At 37.2% G+C, this 15,009-nt stretch overlaps 1 protein-coding gene across 2 annotated transcripts in view; it reads left to right on the top strand.

Annotated features, from left to right (window-relative positions):
* Positions 1–15,009, top strand: part of foxo3.S (forkhead box O3 S homeolog) — a 71,975-nt gene that overhangs the window by 17,808 nt on the left and 39,158 nt on the right. The window contains exon 2 of one of the 2 annotated variants that reach the window (XM_041564629.1): positions 554–638. The exons of the other annotated variant lie outside the window; for it this stretch is intronic. Coding sequence (XP_041420563.1) covers positions 554–638 — 85 coding nt within the window. The remainder of the gene's footprint in view (positions 1–553; positions 639–15,009) is intronic. 2 annotated transcript variants of the gene reach the window in all.

Here is a 15,009-nt window from a genome sequence, read left to right as displayed (position 1 = left end):
AGGCCTGCTTATTTCACCACCCAGTCCGCACATTTCCACTCCCATCCACCTTTCTTTCATCCAACCTGCCTGTTTTTCCCTTTCTAAACAACATTACGGCCCAACCTGAAATCCGGTAACAGACAAGCAAAAAGGTGGCAACCCTATTAAGAACCCAACAGTTCTGACTGGATTCACTAATTTTGCTAAATTTGCAGTGTCAGTATTTGATGAGGAGCAAAGTGCAAGTGTTTTCACTCAGGAAATAAATAATTCAGATTAGTTTTTAGAATGCTTAGCCTGCTGTGTTATTCCCACATGCAGATAAAGTAAAACTAAATTTAATACGTTTTTACATTTGGTACTTTAAATATTTTTTTGTTTATGGGATGACCCAAGTCCTTTCCAATGATTATATTTTGATAGTAGTGTTTCTTTAAAACTAGAAATAAAAGCCAGCTGGTAATCTGATGTTCCTTCCCCTTTTGCTATGATTTAAGGAAAAACTTGTGCTGCCAAGGTAAAGTGCAGACGCTTGCTGAACTAAGCCTCTGTTACCGTTTTCTTTGGCTAGGAGTCAACTGCAGCTAGCAACTGGGGACCTTTTGACGTATGCCTCTCATAACTCAAGTGGAAAAAAAATCTGCAACCTAGCAAAAGTGAGTCTTTGCACATACAACAACCATGCTTACATGTGCAGATCATTGTTTACTTCCTATTCAAGTCCTGGGACATTCAGTACTAAGAAATCTAAGTCGTTCACATAAACATTAATACCAGAGCTGCAGTCTAATCCCATTCTATAAAAAAACAAACTGTTAATGTGCAACACACTTTTGTTCTTGGAGAGAATTTTATTTTTCTTTGTTTTTTTTCCATGTGGGAATGTTTTTTTCTGACTTCAAGGATCAAATTAAGGCCAATGAACTGCTAGAAGAAGGGATAGTTATGGTTGTAATGTTAAGCAAGGGCAGGTATGTGGTTAGTCAATGCTTATGTTACAATCTCTCCTGGCATGAAGCTGACCATACATGCCAATATTTTTTAGTTATAACTAAATATGCATGATCTCTTTAAACTGTTACAATGTAATACTGTACATTATTTGCTGTCATGTCTCAAGTTTTACTTTAGTCTATTGCAGAGCAGCTTTTCCAGTCTGACATTTAGATACAGCATGATTAGTAGAGGCTAAAACTGTTGCTGCTGAGAAATTTAACAGTTTAAACAAATGGCAACAAGGGTTAGTGAACTGGTACTGGAAAACACAAGACGAAATAAAGAGAATTCATTTTTAAAATGTACAACTTCAGTTTCAAGTTTTGTAAAGATGAAATACTACTATAATTGTAAAGATCAAACTGGTTAGTCAACACAGGATGTAAAGCCTTTGCCCATATTAGATCACTATTTCTCTTTTACACTGAGAAATGTCATATTTACTGGTTAATGAACTATCCTTTTTGCTTTGAAATGTCCCCTTCACAGACAGTCATGTCTAATGACAACAACATAGTTGGTGATGCACAGAGTTCCTGATTCAGTTCAGGATCCTACAAAATCACAATTTTTTTTTCTCAAAGTTCAGCTGTTCCTAGTATCTATCTATCACTTGATTTTTAATCACTTGGGGGGGGATTTTGTTAATTTGCATATCCAAGTTAGTTACTTAGGGGATGGATTCAGTTCAGGATTCAGCCCCAATCATTAAAGATGAATTTAATATTTGGCAGAATCCTCCGTTCATGGACTACGTGCATGCCCCTAGACTTGTACATAAATGTACTATATGTATTTTAGCTATAGCTCTCCTTTACATTTTAGCTGGAATGGCTTTGTCAGCAGTATTCTGAAAATAATACATTTGCAATTTGTGTTTGTGTATTTTATGGGGCCACTAAATATTCTGCAGACAAATTATTTGTGATCTATAGTAATAAATACATATGGCATAATAACACAGCGTTAAACTGCTCTGAAATGGAAAACTACACAATGTTACCTTTGCCTGTTTAAAAAACAAAAAAAACAAAAACTATAGCATTATTAAATAGTATTATTAAATGGAAAATAATGGGATGCTTGCATTGTTTAACTAGGCCAATAATGCTGTGTGTGATTTACAGTGAGTGGGGGGAGAAGGGGAAGAAAGCTGCATGTTTGTGTGTTTCTGTCTGGCCTAATGTTTCTGGAATAATGAGGAGTGGTTGGTGGAAGACAAGGTGTAGGGTTACAGAATGTTCTCTGCTTGTGAAAAAATGAGAACAAGTTATTGGCTTTGCATGGACTAGCTGCCAGTGGCTGATGCAATAGCTGCATGCGTACAAGGCCACACCGAATATTACTAAATTGCTTTTCAGTTTGCTTAGTTTTCTATGTAAATGTTCCTTCAGGTTTAGTGTACACTACATTTGAATCTTGTGTAATCCCAGACCACTAAAGTACACAAAATATTTAAATGGATATATTAAAGGGATAGTTCACCTTTACATTAACATTACATATTTTGTAGTGTCCTATTCTTAGCAACTTTTCAGTTGATCTTTTATTTTTAATAGGTTTTAATTTTTTAATTGGTTTTCAAGACTAAATCTGTTATTCAGCCTACTGCCTGTTTGCTATGGTAAATTGGAACCTAGCAACCTGATGCTGAAATGCCAAACTGGAAAGCTACTGAAGGAAAAGTTTAATCAAAAAATTGATGACCCTTTGTATGTTGTCTCAGAATGTTACTTTCTACAGTAGACAAAAAGTTAATTTAAATGTGGAATAAGTTCATAAGTTTTCTTTATGAATAGAATGTATTATTTTTAATATTTAGCTTTGGCAGTCTGTCTAGGGATTAATTAGCACATTCATGTATTTGCTTGTCTGTGTTTCTTTTGATTTGACTTTAAATTTGCAGTTTATATCTCTGAAATGACTCCGCTTTTCACTATAATGTTTCAGAGATTTTTCTAGTGGACATTTATAATGTCTTTGAATCTGGGATTCTCCTAGGTATATGACTTATGGGTATTTTAAGAAAATCTTCGGATTTTGTAAAGCATTTTGCAGCTGCCCTTGGCTAGGCACATCTGCGTTTCATTATCGCATATCATGATTGGTATTTTTATCTAGCAGAATTTCTGTTGCATTGATAATCATAGCAAAAACCATTACAGAAAGTACTATATAGTCTAAAGTAAAATTATTTGTAAGGTAAACGTCTTTTCTAGTTTACTTTGCCTGTGCCCACAGGTCCACACTGAACCATTGAAATGCAGGTGGCACAAAATTCAGTGGCTCACTAGCTTTTACTGGTTCCTGGTTTATGTGAATAAAGTGTTTCATGAACTTGTGTTTCTGTGTAATAAATGCATAAAAAGCCACCACATGGTAACATCAAGAAACAACCAGTTTAAGAACCCTAACTGGCCATATTTCTGAAACTAAAAAACATTAATAGGTGCAGGTTGTGTTTAGCAGAATGTATTTTTTCCTTGTCTGCCTAATAATTATATCCTGGCCACTAATATGGAAAAACAGGCTTTGTGTTTTAATAATATATCCTATATATTATTAAAACACAAGTCAAGCCCCTGTATTGGTCATGATCATCTAAGTGAATTTCAACAACCAATGCAGCTGCTTAGTTTTTATCTCAAAACCTGCCTATATATTAGACATACCCAACTAGGATCTCATGCATTTGTGTGTGTGTTTTATCAGTTTGAAGTGATTTATCAGTGTTTTATCAGTTGCAGCCTTACCATCATAAGAATCTGTATCTCCACTGAGCACAGACAAATAATTTTTTTAGTTTGATTAATCACATCCAATATTACAATGGCAAAATGCTTCACTTTAATAATTGGTTCTAGTTGATTTGTTTGAAAGTCACATGAAGTAGCGTGGCAGTTTTAGCAGGGCAGTTGCATTAAAAGTACAAAAGCCGATGGGCATGATGCTATAGGGCAGACATGATTCTTCTATTACTTATTTCTTCCAAAAAGGTCTCCAAGCATTGTAAAGTGAGAATTTACCTCTTAATTTAGGAATTGTGTCTTTTTGCATCTTGATTTAGACCAAAATGTATTTCTCCTTCCCTTTCTGCATTGCCTCTGCATTCACTGTTAACTGGAAAACCCTTGCATGCTTGGCTGTGCACTGTTATGCAATATCCTTCAATTCTGCAGGAGTTAACTGAAGCTTATTTTTTTTTGCTGTGGTGGCTTATGTTCCATAGGCGGTCCTGCCTTCCCTCCCCCTGTCCTGATTGGCTCAGAGCTCTCAGCTGACTAGAAGTTAATATAGGTCAGCACAGCAATGTGGAATTGACTGGTTGTCTTTCTGCCCGAATCAAGCAATGTTTAATCTGGAACAATTCCAGCACTTTCTAAATACTACCCTAAGCATACAGGACATGCAACGTGACCGAAATAGGCCATGTCAGGGCAAAGTTTACCACATTCTTTGTGCTGAAGCTCCTGATACCTCACATTAGCAACAGAAATTGAAAAAGAAATTGTTTTGGCTGGTGGTGTACACCTTGCATGTTTAGATATTACTTAAGTGCATAGGTGTTAGAAAAGCCGCAGGCTGTTATAGAAGCACTCTTAGCAGTCAGAATGAACAGTGCACATCATTCAAACTAATTATTCCCCTATCACATTTACTTCACTGTCAGTATTTTCAAATGGTTTTCTTCCTCTGTTTTAGGAAACATTTGTGGCATATGCTTAACCAGTTAACAAACTGTCTAGTTACTTGGGTCATTTCATGAATCATCACTTGATTACACTTTACACCAGTGTTAAAGGCTATGGGGGGAGTTGTAGTGCAGCAACATCTATAATGGCTCAGACGGCTTGTTCCTGCCAGATATAGTTTGTAATATACCAGATTAATTGTACCTAGTACTTTTTCTGGAGGAGGAGCAAGATATATTTAGTTCTGTATCAGCCATGTTACCCTCCCCCATGTCTATATTTTAAGCTCTCTCCCTGCCTCCATTTTTCCCTTAAACTCTGATTAATCACTTTCTCTTGCTCACTTTCTCTTGCTCACTTTCTCTTTCCTTGGTTTGTTTCTCTCTTCTGTCTGTGTTTTAGATTTATATATATACAATAAGGCAATATAACATCCTGTTAAGAGAGTCTCTCAGTTGATGCACTAATTACATAGCCTGAAGGGTTTTTTAGTGGAGTAATTAAAGAGCACGCATGTCTACCAAGTACAAGTTTAGTTTACCTTGTTCAATAATTTGCTGGATTTAGCTCTGTAGCCATTGTTTGGTTATTTACTATCAAACTAGTGGTTATATTAATTGTGCTATGTATCCTGCTGGGGCTATATAAATTTTGATGGGTGGTGTTAACCCTCTCAGTAGTGAACATGGCTCTTACATTCATACTGTGGTGTATGATCCCAGCATTGACAGCAGGATTTATTATACAGAACTTTGGTGGATGGATAATTGTGTGTAACACAGTGTGTTTGTTGTCATATTTTTGGTCAAAGCATAGCATATCAACACAGTATCTTGTTGCACTGTCTCTGAATAAATGTTGGCCACGTTATGTAATACGCTTAGCAAAGCATAGTAAATGCAACAAAAGTTCTCTTGCTGAAATTCCTAGAATTGTTGTTATATGGACAGTCTGTCTACTTATTTTAAACTACCATGGGCGTTATTCCAGGTCACAGACATTTATGTCTATTGGGAATGTTTTCTAAAGGAGATCAGTATCATCTATCTAAAGCTCTCAAAGCATCTTAGGGACCAACATGTTCTCAATAAGGAACTGGCACTGATCCAGGGACTAGTAACTGAGAAACATTGTTAGAAAATGTCAATATCCCAAACTGTTTATACCTGCCCATGGTTGCATATAGCAATCTCTTTGGCTTCTAGTGGTGCTTTCAATTAAGACGGGCCGTGCTAACTAAGACTACATGATGTTGATGTTAAACTGAAGTGCTGTAGTGTCACTAATCCATTGTCTGCTAGCAATGCTAACTGGTGGACATTGGTGGTGATTTTTCACTGTGGCTACATAAAACCCCTACTGCATCTAGTTTGGCCAAATTCTCTGTATCTGTAGCTATGCACTGGCGAATCAGAATGCTTTATTGCACCATTTTAACTTTTTAAATGTAATATAATATTTTTTCATAATAATGGAATAGTTAATTCATGAACCTGTAGCAACTCAAAACCAGTCTATTTTTGGTTTGCTTGCGAGTTTTACAAGAGTTCTCATGTCTTGTAAAATCATTATTACCGTAAGGGTATATGACTTCTCTTGTAAAGTGATTTCTGTAATCATATTTACAATATGTTAATAAACTGTGTGCAGTATAAGTATTGATAGGTTTTCTGATGCAGGAAACAATGCACAGTATGCAGAGAACCCATTAGTGAACAGCTGTTTGTGGCAGGGCACGCTACTTATTAAAAGAAGGGAAGGGTTTAAAAACAGATTCTGTATACATTTCTGGTCATTATTCCATCTATCATTTGTATACATGATATGCATAGCACAGATCAAAAAGCCAACAGCTGCCATAGAATACATGGTTTCATACATCTCATTAACGCCATAATGACACACAAACGAGAATTATTTTGCATACGTTTTTTGCGTGTTTGTGCATATTACTATAGGTATAACTGTATATTAAAGTGGTAGTTCACCTGCAAGATAAATTTTAGTATGTTATAGATTTATATATAAATAGATATAGTATGTTAAGCAACTTTTCAATTGTCCCTCATTTTTTCTTTTTTATAGTTTTTGAATTATTTGCCTTCATCTTCTGACTGTTTCCAGCTTTCAGATGGGGTCACTGACGCCATCTACAACCCAAATGCTCTATGAAGCTACAAATGTATAGTTATTGCTCTTTTTATTACTCATCTTTCTGTTCGTGCCCTCTCCTATTCATATGCAGCGTCGGACTGGCCCACCAGGATACCAGCAAAACTCCCGGTGGGCCCAGGTGTCAGTGAGCCCTCCTGCTTCTAAACATTTGGCCTATTTCATGGGAATTCCCCATTTCTATGAGAACAAAGAGGTGAAATATATTAAATAATAGATTATAATATGTAAAGACACTAGGAGAATAGAGGTTGATTGAGGAGATGAAGAATAATAGTACTGAGAGTGGGCCCCTGGTCTAAGGTTTTTGGTGGGCCCCTGGTGTCCCAGTCTGACACTGTTCATATTGCAGTCTCTTATTCAAATCAATGCATGGTTGCTAGGGTAATTTGGATCTAACCAACCAGATTGCAAATTGGAGAGCCGCTGAAGAAACAACTAAATAACTCAAAAACCAATTGCAAATTGTCTCAACATATCCCTCTCTACATCATATTAAAAGTTAACTCAAAGGTGAACAAACTTTTTAATGTTTCTCCTGTAAATAAAGCACTTCAGTAATGTCTTATCCCATGGATGTTTGTTGCTGCTGGACTACAGTTCACTGCATGCAGTTAGAAGCATCACAGCTACCATACAATGTCTATAGAACAAAAGTGCATAGCTCAAATGTCATTTTTAACTGATACAGACAAGGAGTTGTTCTGACACTGACATTTCATGTTGTGTTATTTATATAAACATAAATTGATAAACAAAATCGTCTGGTTTTCTGCCATTCAATGTCATGTTTCCTTCAAAGCACCTTTTCACTAATAATCTTTTGTGGTTGATGAGTTTGTGTGGACCTGCTGCACCCGGTCATATTTTATTTCAGATTTGTTTCTAGAATTTTCCCAAACTATACAGGAGCATAAATTATGTTGTTTTTTTTTTTTGGTCTTCTGTGTATACAGGGTCACTGATGACCTTATAAATTGTTTCTTCTGGCAGGCCCTGGATCAGAGCTGGCTTTAGATTTGTTCGAAAACTAAATGCTCTATTTTTTAATTACACAAGGTAGGTAGGCATGGATGGTGGTCAAAGACATACACACACACATATATATTTGCTACTAAATCTGAGGTCTGGTCAGTTATTTCTAAGCATAATAATACAGTGTATATATATATATATATATATATATATATATATATATATATATATATATATATATATATATATATATACATATATATACACTGTATTATTATGCTTAGAAATAACTGACCAGACCTCAGATTTTAGTAGCAAATACTTAATTAACAGTACTTAATCAATTGTAAATATTAGTCATAAATTCATCTTTTGAATCAAAAGTTCTGACTGTTAAGCCGTACCAATAGCCAGGCCCTTGGAACTGCTGATGCCAAATTGTCCTAATTGTTTCAACATTGCACTGGCCAAAACTGTCAGCCAACACTTTTAAATCACTTATATTCATACACAATAAGCCACTGCTTCATTGCAACTTTATCGAATACCAATTTATTAATGCTTATACAGAGTGGGACGCAGGATTGCACTTGTAGTCCCCAGGCTACAAACAGTTCCTCAGGTCATAGGCCTTTTATAGCTTTGTTTCCTGGACTTATGTGGCAGGGTGCTGCTGTTGACCAATCCCATCCAGTTGCAATTCCAAGTATCTGGGCAGAAAACTGTCCCTGTCAGCAGCAGCTGTCACAGCATTCTAACCCTGCCTTTAACTGGAGCAATCCTAAGTATCCCACCATCCCATGCACTGCTAAAGGGGGGATAGTTCCCACCCCATATACTGTGTCTCGGATGCTCTAAGTGACTTTGTGCTAACTTAACTAAACAAATAAAATTGTTTTTAGCCATTCCTAGTTCTATTATGATCTAGCACAGGGGTGTCCAAACTTTTTGCAACAAGGGCCAGATTTGGTGAGGTGAAAATGTGTGGGGGCCAACTCAGAGTTTACTGTACTGGCACCTCAGTACTATTGCACCTTCAGCCCTAAAGAAGCATGTGAATCGGTGCGTCACTACGTTCCAGTACGTGTCTATTGCTAACACCTTCAGCACACAGACAGCAGTATAGACCAAGTGGCAGATCATTTCACTAATGTGCCCAAATATTACTGCTACAGCTACGCAATTCCTGGTCGCACTGTGCTGGGGGGCCACATTATTATTAATTTCATGATGGATTCTGAGGGCCGCTGTAAATTTGAAATGGGCCACAATTGGCCCCCGGGCCTGACTTTGGACATGCCTGATCTAGCATGTGTGCATGTATGTAGTGCATGTATCATTTTGTCTTCAACACAAGGATTCTGAAATTAGGTGCTCTGCACAAATAGCAGCAATTCCTCAAAATAATTATAGGCACATGATTCTATCCTTAGAATCCTATCTATGCTTTGTCTATCCTACAGTTACACTCCAGAAATCTGGAAAACAAAAGGGTTCTCTCCCTCATGGAGCTGACTAGTTAAAGGGATTGTTCACCTTTGAGAACTTTTAGTATGATGTAGAGAGTGATATTCTGAGACAATATGCAATATTTTTTCATTATTTAAAGGGGACCCGTCACCCCGATGTCCATCCCCATGCCCTGGCTACACAATTAAACAGTGAAGAGAATGGGGGAATGTATGGAGAGCTGAAAGTGCTGAATGGATAGTGAAAGTAATTGTCTGTCCCGCATAGTGCAGACAATATTTGATTGACAGCTGAGATTTCTAAATGAGTTTACAACAGCTATGAATGCTAGAAAATGGATTTCATGTTTAATTTGAAAAGGACTTTTATTATACAGATTTGTGTGTCTGGGTGATAGGTCCACTTAAAGGAGAAGGAAAGCTACGGTGCCTGAGTCTCTCCCTGCTCACTTATAGCTCTGGGCTCAGATTACAGCAGAGAAGGGGGGGAGAGGAGCAAACTGAGCATGCTCACACCCAAGGCAAGGAAGTTTAAGCTAAAGGCAGGAAGTCTGATACAGAAGCCCATGTGTACACAATAGAAGGAAAGAAATGCAGTGTTTCTTTTGACAGAGGACTCAGAGCAGCATTACTTTGAGGGTTTACTGTTATATTTAGGTGGACCTTTCTGATAAGGCTTACTTAGTTTTAACCTTTCCTTCTCCTTTAAAGGTTTTTTAGCTTTTTATTCAGCAGCTCTTCAATTTGCATTTTAAACAATCTGGTAGCTAGGGTCCAAATTACCCTAGCAACCATGCATTTATTTGAATAAGAGACTGGAATATGAATAGGAGTGGGCCCGAATAGAAATGAGTGATAAAAAATTAGCAATAACAATACATTTGTAGCCTTACAGAGCATTTGTTTTTTATAGTGATGCACCGAATCCAGGATTCGTCCTTTTTTTAGCAGGATTCGATTCGGCCGAATCCTTCTGCCTGGCGGAACCAAATCCTAATTTGCATATGCAAATTAGCGGCGGGGAGGGAAATCGTGACTTTTGGTCACAAAACAAGGAAGTAAAAAAGGTTTCCCCCTTCCCACCCCTAATTTGCATATGAAAATTAGGATTCGGATTTGGTTCGGTATTCGGCCGCATCTTTCACAAAGGATCCAAAATAGTGGATTTGATGCATCCCTAGTTTTTTAGAAGGCCTATTTGAAAGCTGCAAAGAGTCAGAAGAAAAAGGCAAATAACTATAAAACTAAAAAAAAAAAACAATGAAAACAAATTGAAAAATTGCTTAGAATTGGCCATTCTATAACATACTAAAATGTACCTAAAAGGTGAACCACCCATTTAAGAGTGTTTCTGTAAACCTTTAAAGGGGGTCAGTCACCCAGACATAAACATGTATAGTAAAAGTCCTTTCCAAATTAAACATGAAACCAAAATTATTTTTGTTTTTTTTATTAACACATCAATACCAGTTATAAAGTTATTTATAAGTCTCAGCTGTCAATCATATATATGTCTATGCCTCATTTACTATCACTTTTTAATAGGCCCTTCTTAGATGCCACTGCACTCCTCACATGCCCCTTCTCTTTTTACAACCTATAATTGCGTATCGAGTGCATGAACATGGGCATCAGGTCCCCATTCTCGTACATAAACAAGATTTTTGGATGATAAAAAAAGATTGCCTTAATCAAAAATAAATGTCACTTGCCTATGTGTAGTAATTATGGATTTATTAAAAAAAGAAAACAATATTGAAGTTTATTTTGCTTGAAAACACAATAGAAAACAAATTGGAATACTTTTGTAGGGTCCCTGTTAAAGGAGAACTCAACCCCTCCACCATTCTCCAGCTCTCCATTAGGCTCCCTCCCCACACAGTCTTATTACACTCAAAAGGGGGTCCCTATTTGTGACTTTGCTATAAAAATGTTGTGTAGCACAGCAGAATTTAAAAGCGCCATCTTCTCAATGTTGAGACCCCACATGTGGCTGTACTGAAACACACATCATACTTCAACATACATTTAAGTGTGAAAGGATACTGGAACTTGTAGGAGAAAAATATGTGGGGGCCCAGTGTTCAGAAAAGGGATTATAGGTAGACTTGATGTTTTTATATAAAGTTATATTTAGCAACATTTTACCTGTAAAAGTAGAAACTAAGATAGTTCATGTAATAGATCATGACAACCATAACACAGTTCCTTTGTGTAAGTGGTCAGTATTCTATTTTTATACCCGTAAGATGTTTTAGTGCTCTAAGGAAGTGATTCATTGCCTGGTTTATAATATTTTTAGCAAATGAAGCTAAAAATGTATGTATGAACATTGGTCATAAACGTTTGTGGCTAAATCACACTGACAAATACTACCTTGTACCTCTATATTATTACCATGCAGCAGGCAGTAAGAGATTTGACCAAAAACATACTGGGATTCTGGGATGTTCATCATGCAGCTGTCTACATCAGCAACAAAAGAATTAAAGGACAAGCCAACCCCCAAATCCAAATTTGCATAATAAAAGAAACATTTGACGCAACTTTCCATTATACATTTATTATATTTTCAGTGCTTTTGAAATTATGTGTTAACAGTTGCTATTGCCATTCCTAGTTCTTACTTTTTAAACAATGTTGCAAAAGATTTAAGCTGGCCATAGACGTGCAGAGTTTATTATTTGCGCGACGAACGCCCGTTCATGTCGGTCGGTCGCTCTACAACTAGCCATTCAGATTAAATAAGTAGGAAAAATAACATATCAGACAATATTCTGCCCATTAACAGACAGCAATTTATAAAGTTATGCCCGACAAATAGTAGTGACAGTCACTCACTGATATTGTCAGATAAGCAATACATGTAGAAATCATATTGGTAGCCAACATAAATCTTCTAACCTGTCCAATCAACTAAACGACCAATCCCCATAGTATGAAAAATGTTGGGACACTCTACACACGATCCGAAAATCTTACTAATCGACTGTATCTTTGCATTTACAACCATCTTTAAGGTGCCCATACACTGAGAGATCCGCTCGTTTGGCAATGTGGCCAAACGAGCGGATCTCCCTCCGATATGCCCACCTTGAGGTGGGCAGTATCGGGCTGATCCGATCGTGGGCCCTAGGGCCCAACGATCGGATCCTAACGATGCCTAACGGGCGGTCGGATCGCGGGACCGCATCAACGAATAGATGCGGCCGCGATCCGACGGGATTTTTTGTCCCATCCGATCGAGATCTGGCCGACTTTCGGCCAGATCTCGATCGGTGAAGCCTGTCGGGTGGCCCCATACACGGGCCAATAAGATGCCGACACAGTCTGTCGGCAGATTTTATCGCCCCGTGTATGGCCACCTTTAGTTCCTCAGCTCTGTTAATCAGCTGCCTTGTCTTACATTGTTACAACAGTCTGAGACATCAGAGCAGAGAATAAAAAGAGACAGACAAACACTACTTTCAATAAAATACATATAACTTAAAAACCATATAATATATATTTATTTCATAGTCGCTTAGAATTCGGTTTTCTTTTATTAGGCAAAAAATAAATTTTTGGATTTACATTTCCTTTAAAGGCTTTGAGTACAATTAACTTCAGTGTTAACAGTATATAATAAATACCTTTGTGGTATAATAAAGGCCTTCGTGGTAGTGGACAAATAATATGTCAACTGTCTGATAATCTGCATGGATTAAATTAAGATATGACAAGATAAAATGCTTACCCATCAGTGCTACTTAAAACAACATTGTTTTAAAGATACATGGATCTTAAAGCACAACATTCACCTAAAATTGCTTCCCCCACTGGAGGTGTAGGCAAGCAGAGCCTGAATGAGGGAAACAGAGATATGGGATCTGGAAACACCTTATCCAAAAAGTTACAAGTTACAGAAAGGCCATCTCTATTTTTTTAGTATGAAGCTCCAAATTATGGAAAGATCCCTTATCCAGAAACCCCTGAGCATTCTGGGTAACAGGTTGCACACCTCAGTAATTTCCTAAGAAAAGCCCCCCTATTGAGCACTCTGGCCCCCATACTGACAGGGAACTCTCTGTTCAGGCGCCATGTGCCAACATGCATTCACATAATGAGTAATTGTAATGTATTTTGGTTTGTAATGTTGAAACCTTTACTAAAAAAAAGTAGGTCACATTTTTTTTCCTACTACAGGTATGGGACCTGGTATCCAGAATGCTCTGGGGTTTTCCGGATAACAGATCTTTCCATAATTTTGATCTTCATACCTTAAGTCAACTAGAAAGTAATGTAAGAATTAAATAAACCCAATAGACTGGTTCAGCTTCCAAAAAGGATTAATTATATCTTCGTTTGTATCAAGTACAAGTTATTGTTTTATTAGTGCAGAGAAAAAGGAAATCATTTTTAAAAAATGTAGTTATTTGCACAAAATTGAGGCTATAACAGATGACATTCCCGTAATTCGGAGCTTTCTGGATAACGGGTTTCCAGATAACGGATCAAATACATGTACTTTACAGCAATGTGCACCAATGTTTCCTTTTTTCTACTATTTTCTATATCCATAAAACGGACTTTATACATCCAGGTAATTATATACTGTATCTAGTACTGTATCTAGTAGTGATAAGTCTAAGGGTAGGACTTAGACTTATCGGATGCGATAAAAATAAGGTAAGTAATGGAAATGTCGGATGGTGTCGCATCGTTGATCCGACGCGACACGGCTGTCGGATGCAGACAGTACACGCTGCGTCTGCATCCGACAGTCGTGCCCCGTCGGATCAACGCTGCAACACCATCCAACAATGCATTCACTTACCTTATTTCCGTTGCAACCGATTTGACGCTTGCGTCGGATCGCGCGGAAATTGTACGTTAAATTCTACCCTAAAGCAACAGAACTTGCTGAGTATTCTAGAATAAGTTTTACCACTCATCAAGTGGCTGCTTCAGTTCAGCTGAGTGGTAGGGTGTATCCTGGCATTTTAAACCCTTAAGGGTAATGCATTCACCAACACCCAATCACAATGATTCCATTGAACTCATTCAGGTAGGTGAATGTCGCAGCTGTAGTGAGTAAATGCTACCAATTATTACAAATCAAACTCTCAAGTGCTGAATTTATTCAGATTTTTGTAAAACTAAGGAAATAGTTTTTCCCTCCTTCACAATGTTTCCAGTCTCTGAGACTGTGCCTATTTATCTTGGAACCACTGTGGTTCTTGATCAGACCGAGAAATATTTTCCAACATTTGGAATGTAGCGTTTCCTCTGTTTACTTATATAATCCTAGGGGCATGGTAAAGAACTGGCAGCTAATGAGATCTTTCTTGCACTATTAAAATTCCTGAAACTAACTACAGTGCAATTTATATGTGAAAGAAGGGCTTAATATGGGCATTTTCTTACTGTCATAAATTATCTCCTGGGAACACAGTGAGGCCAACTTCCTTATTACACCTGATTTTTATTACATTTCATATTTTTATTCAGGCTTTTTTTTTTTTTTAAACTAGAGTTACGAACACATAACTTTTGCCCATCTCTGTGGTAAGTATGCACACCTGTTAAGATATGGTCACAAAGGCAATATTATTTTTGTTACATTGTTAAAAAGATTTGATTTTATTTGTGACCATTACAACTACCAGTTTTAACATATAAAAGGGCAGTTATATAAGGGCTGCTTATTTTGTGTTTGTCTTGAGGAAATATTAACAGGTTAG

The sequence above is a fragment of the Xenopus laevis genome, chromosome 5S, assembly GCF_017654675.1.
Source record: "Xenopus laevis strain J_2021 chromosome 5S, Xenopus_laevis_v10.1, whole genome shotgun sequence".
In the NCBI taxonomy this organism is placed as follows: Eukaryota; Metazoa; Chordata; class Amphibia; order Anura; family Pipidae; genus Xenopus; species Xenopus laevis.
This window is presented reverse-complemented; position numbering and strand designations above follow the sequence as displayed.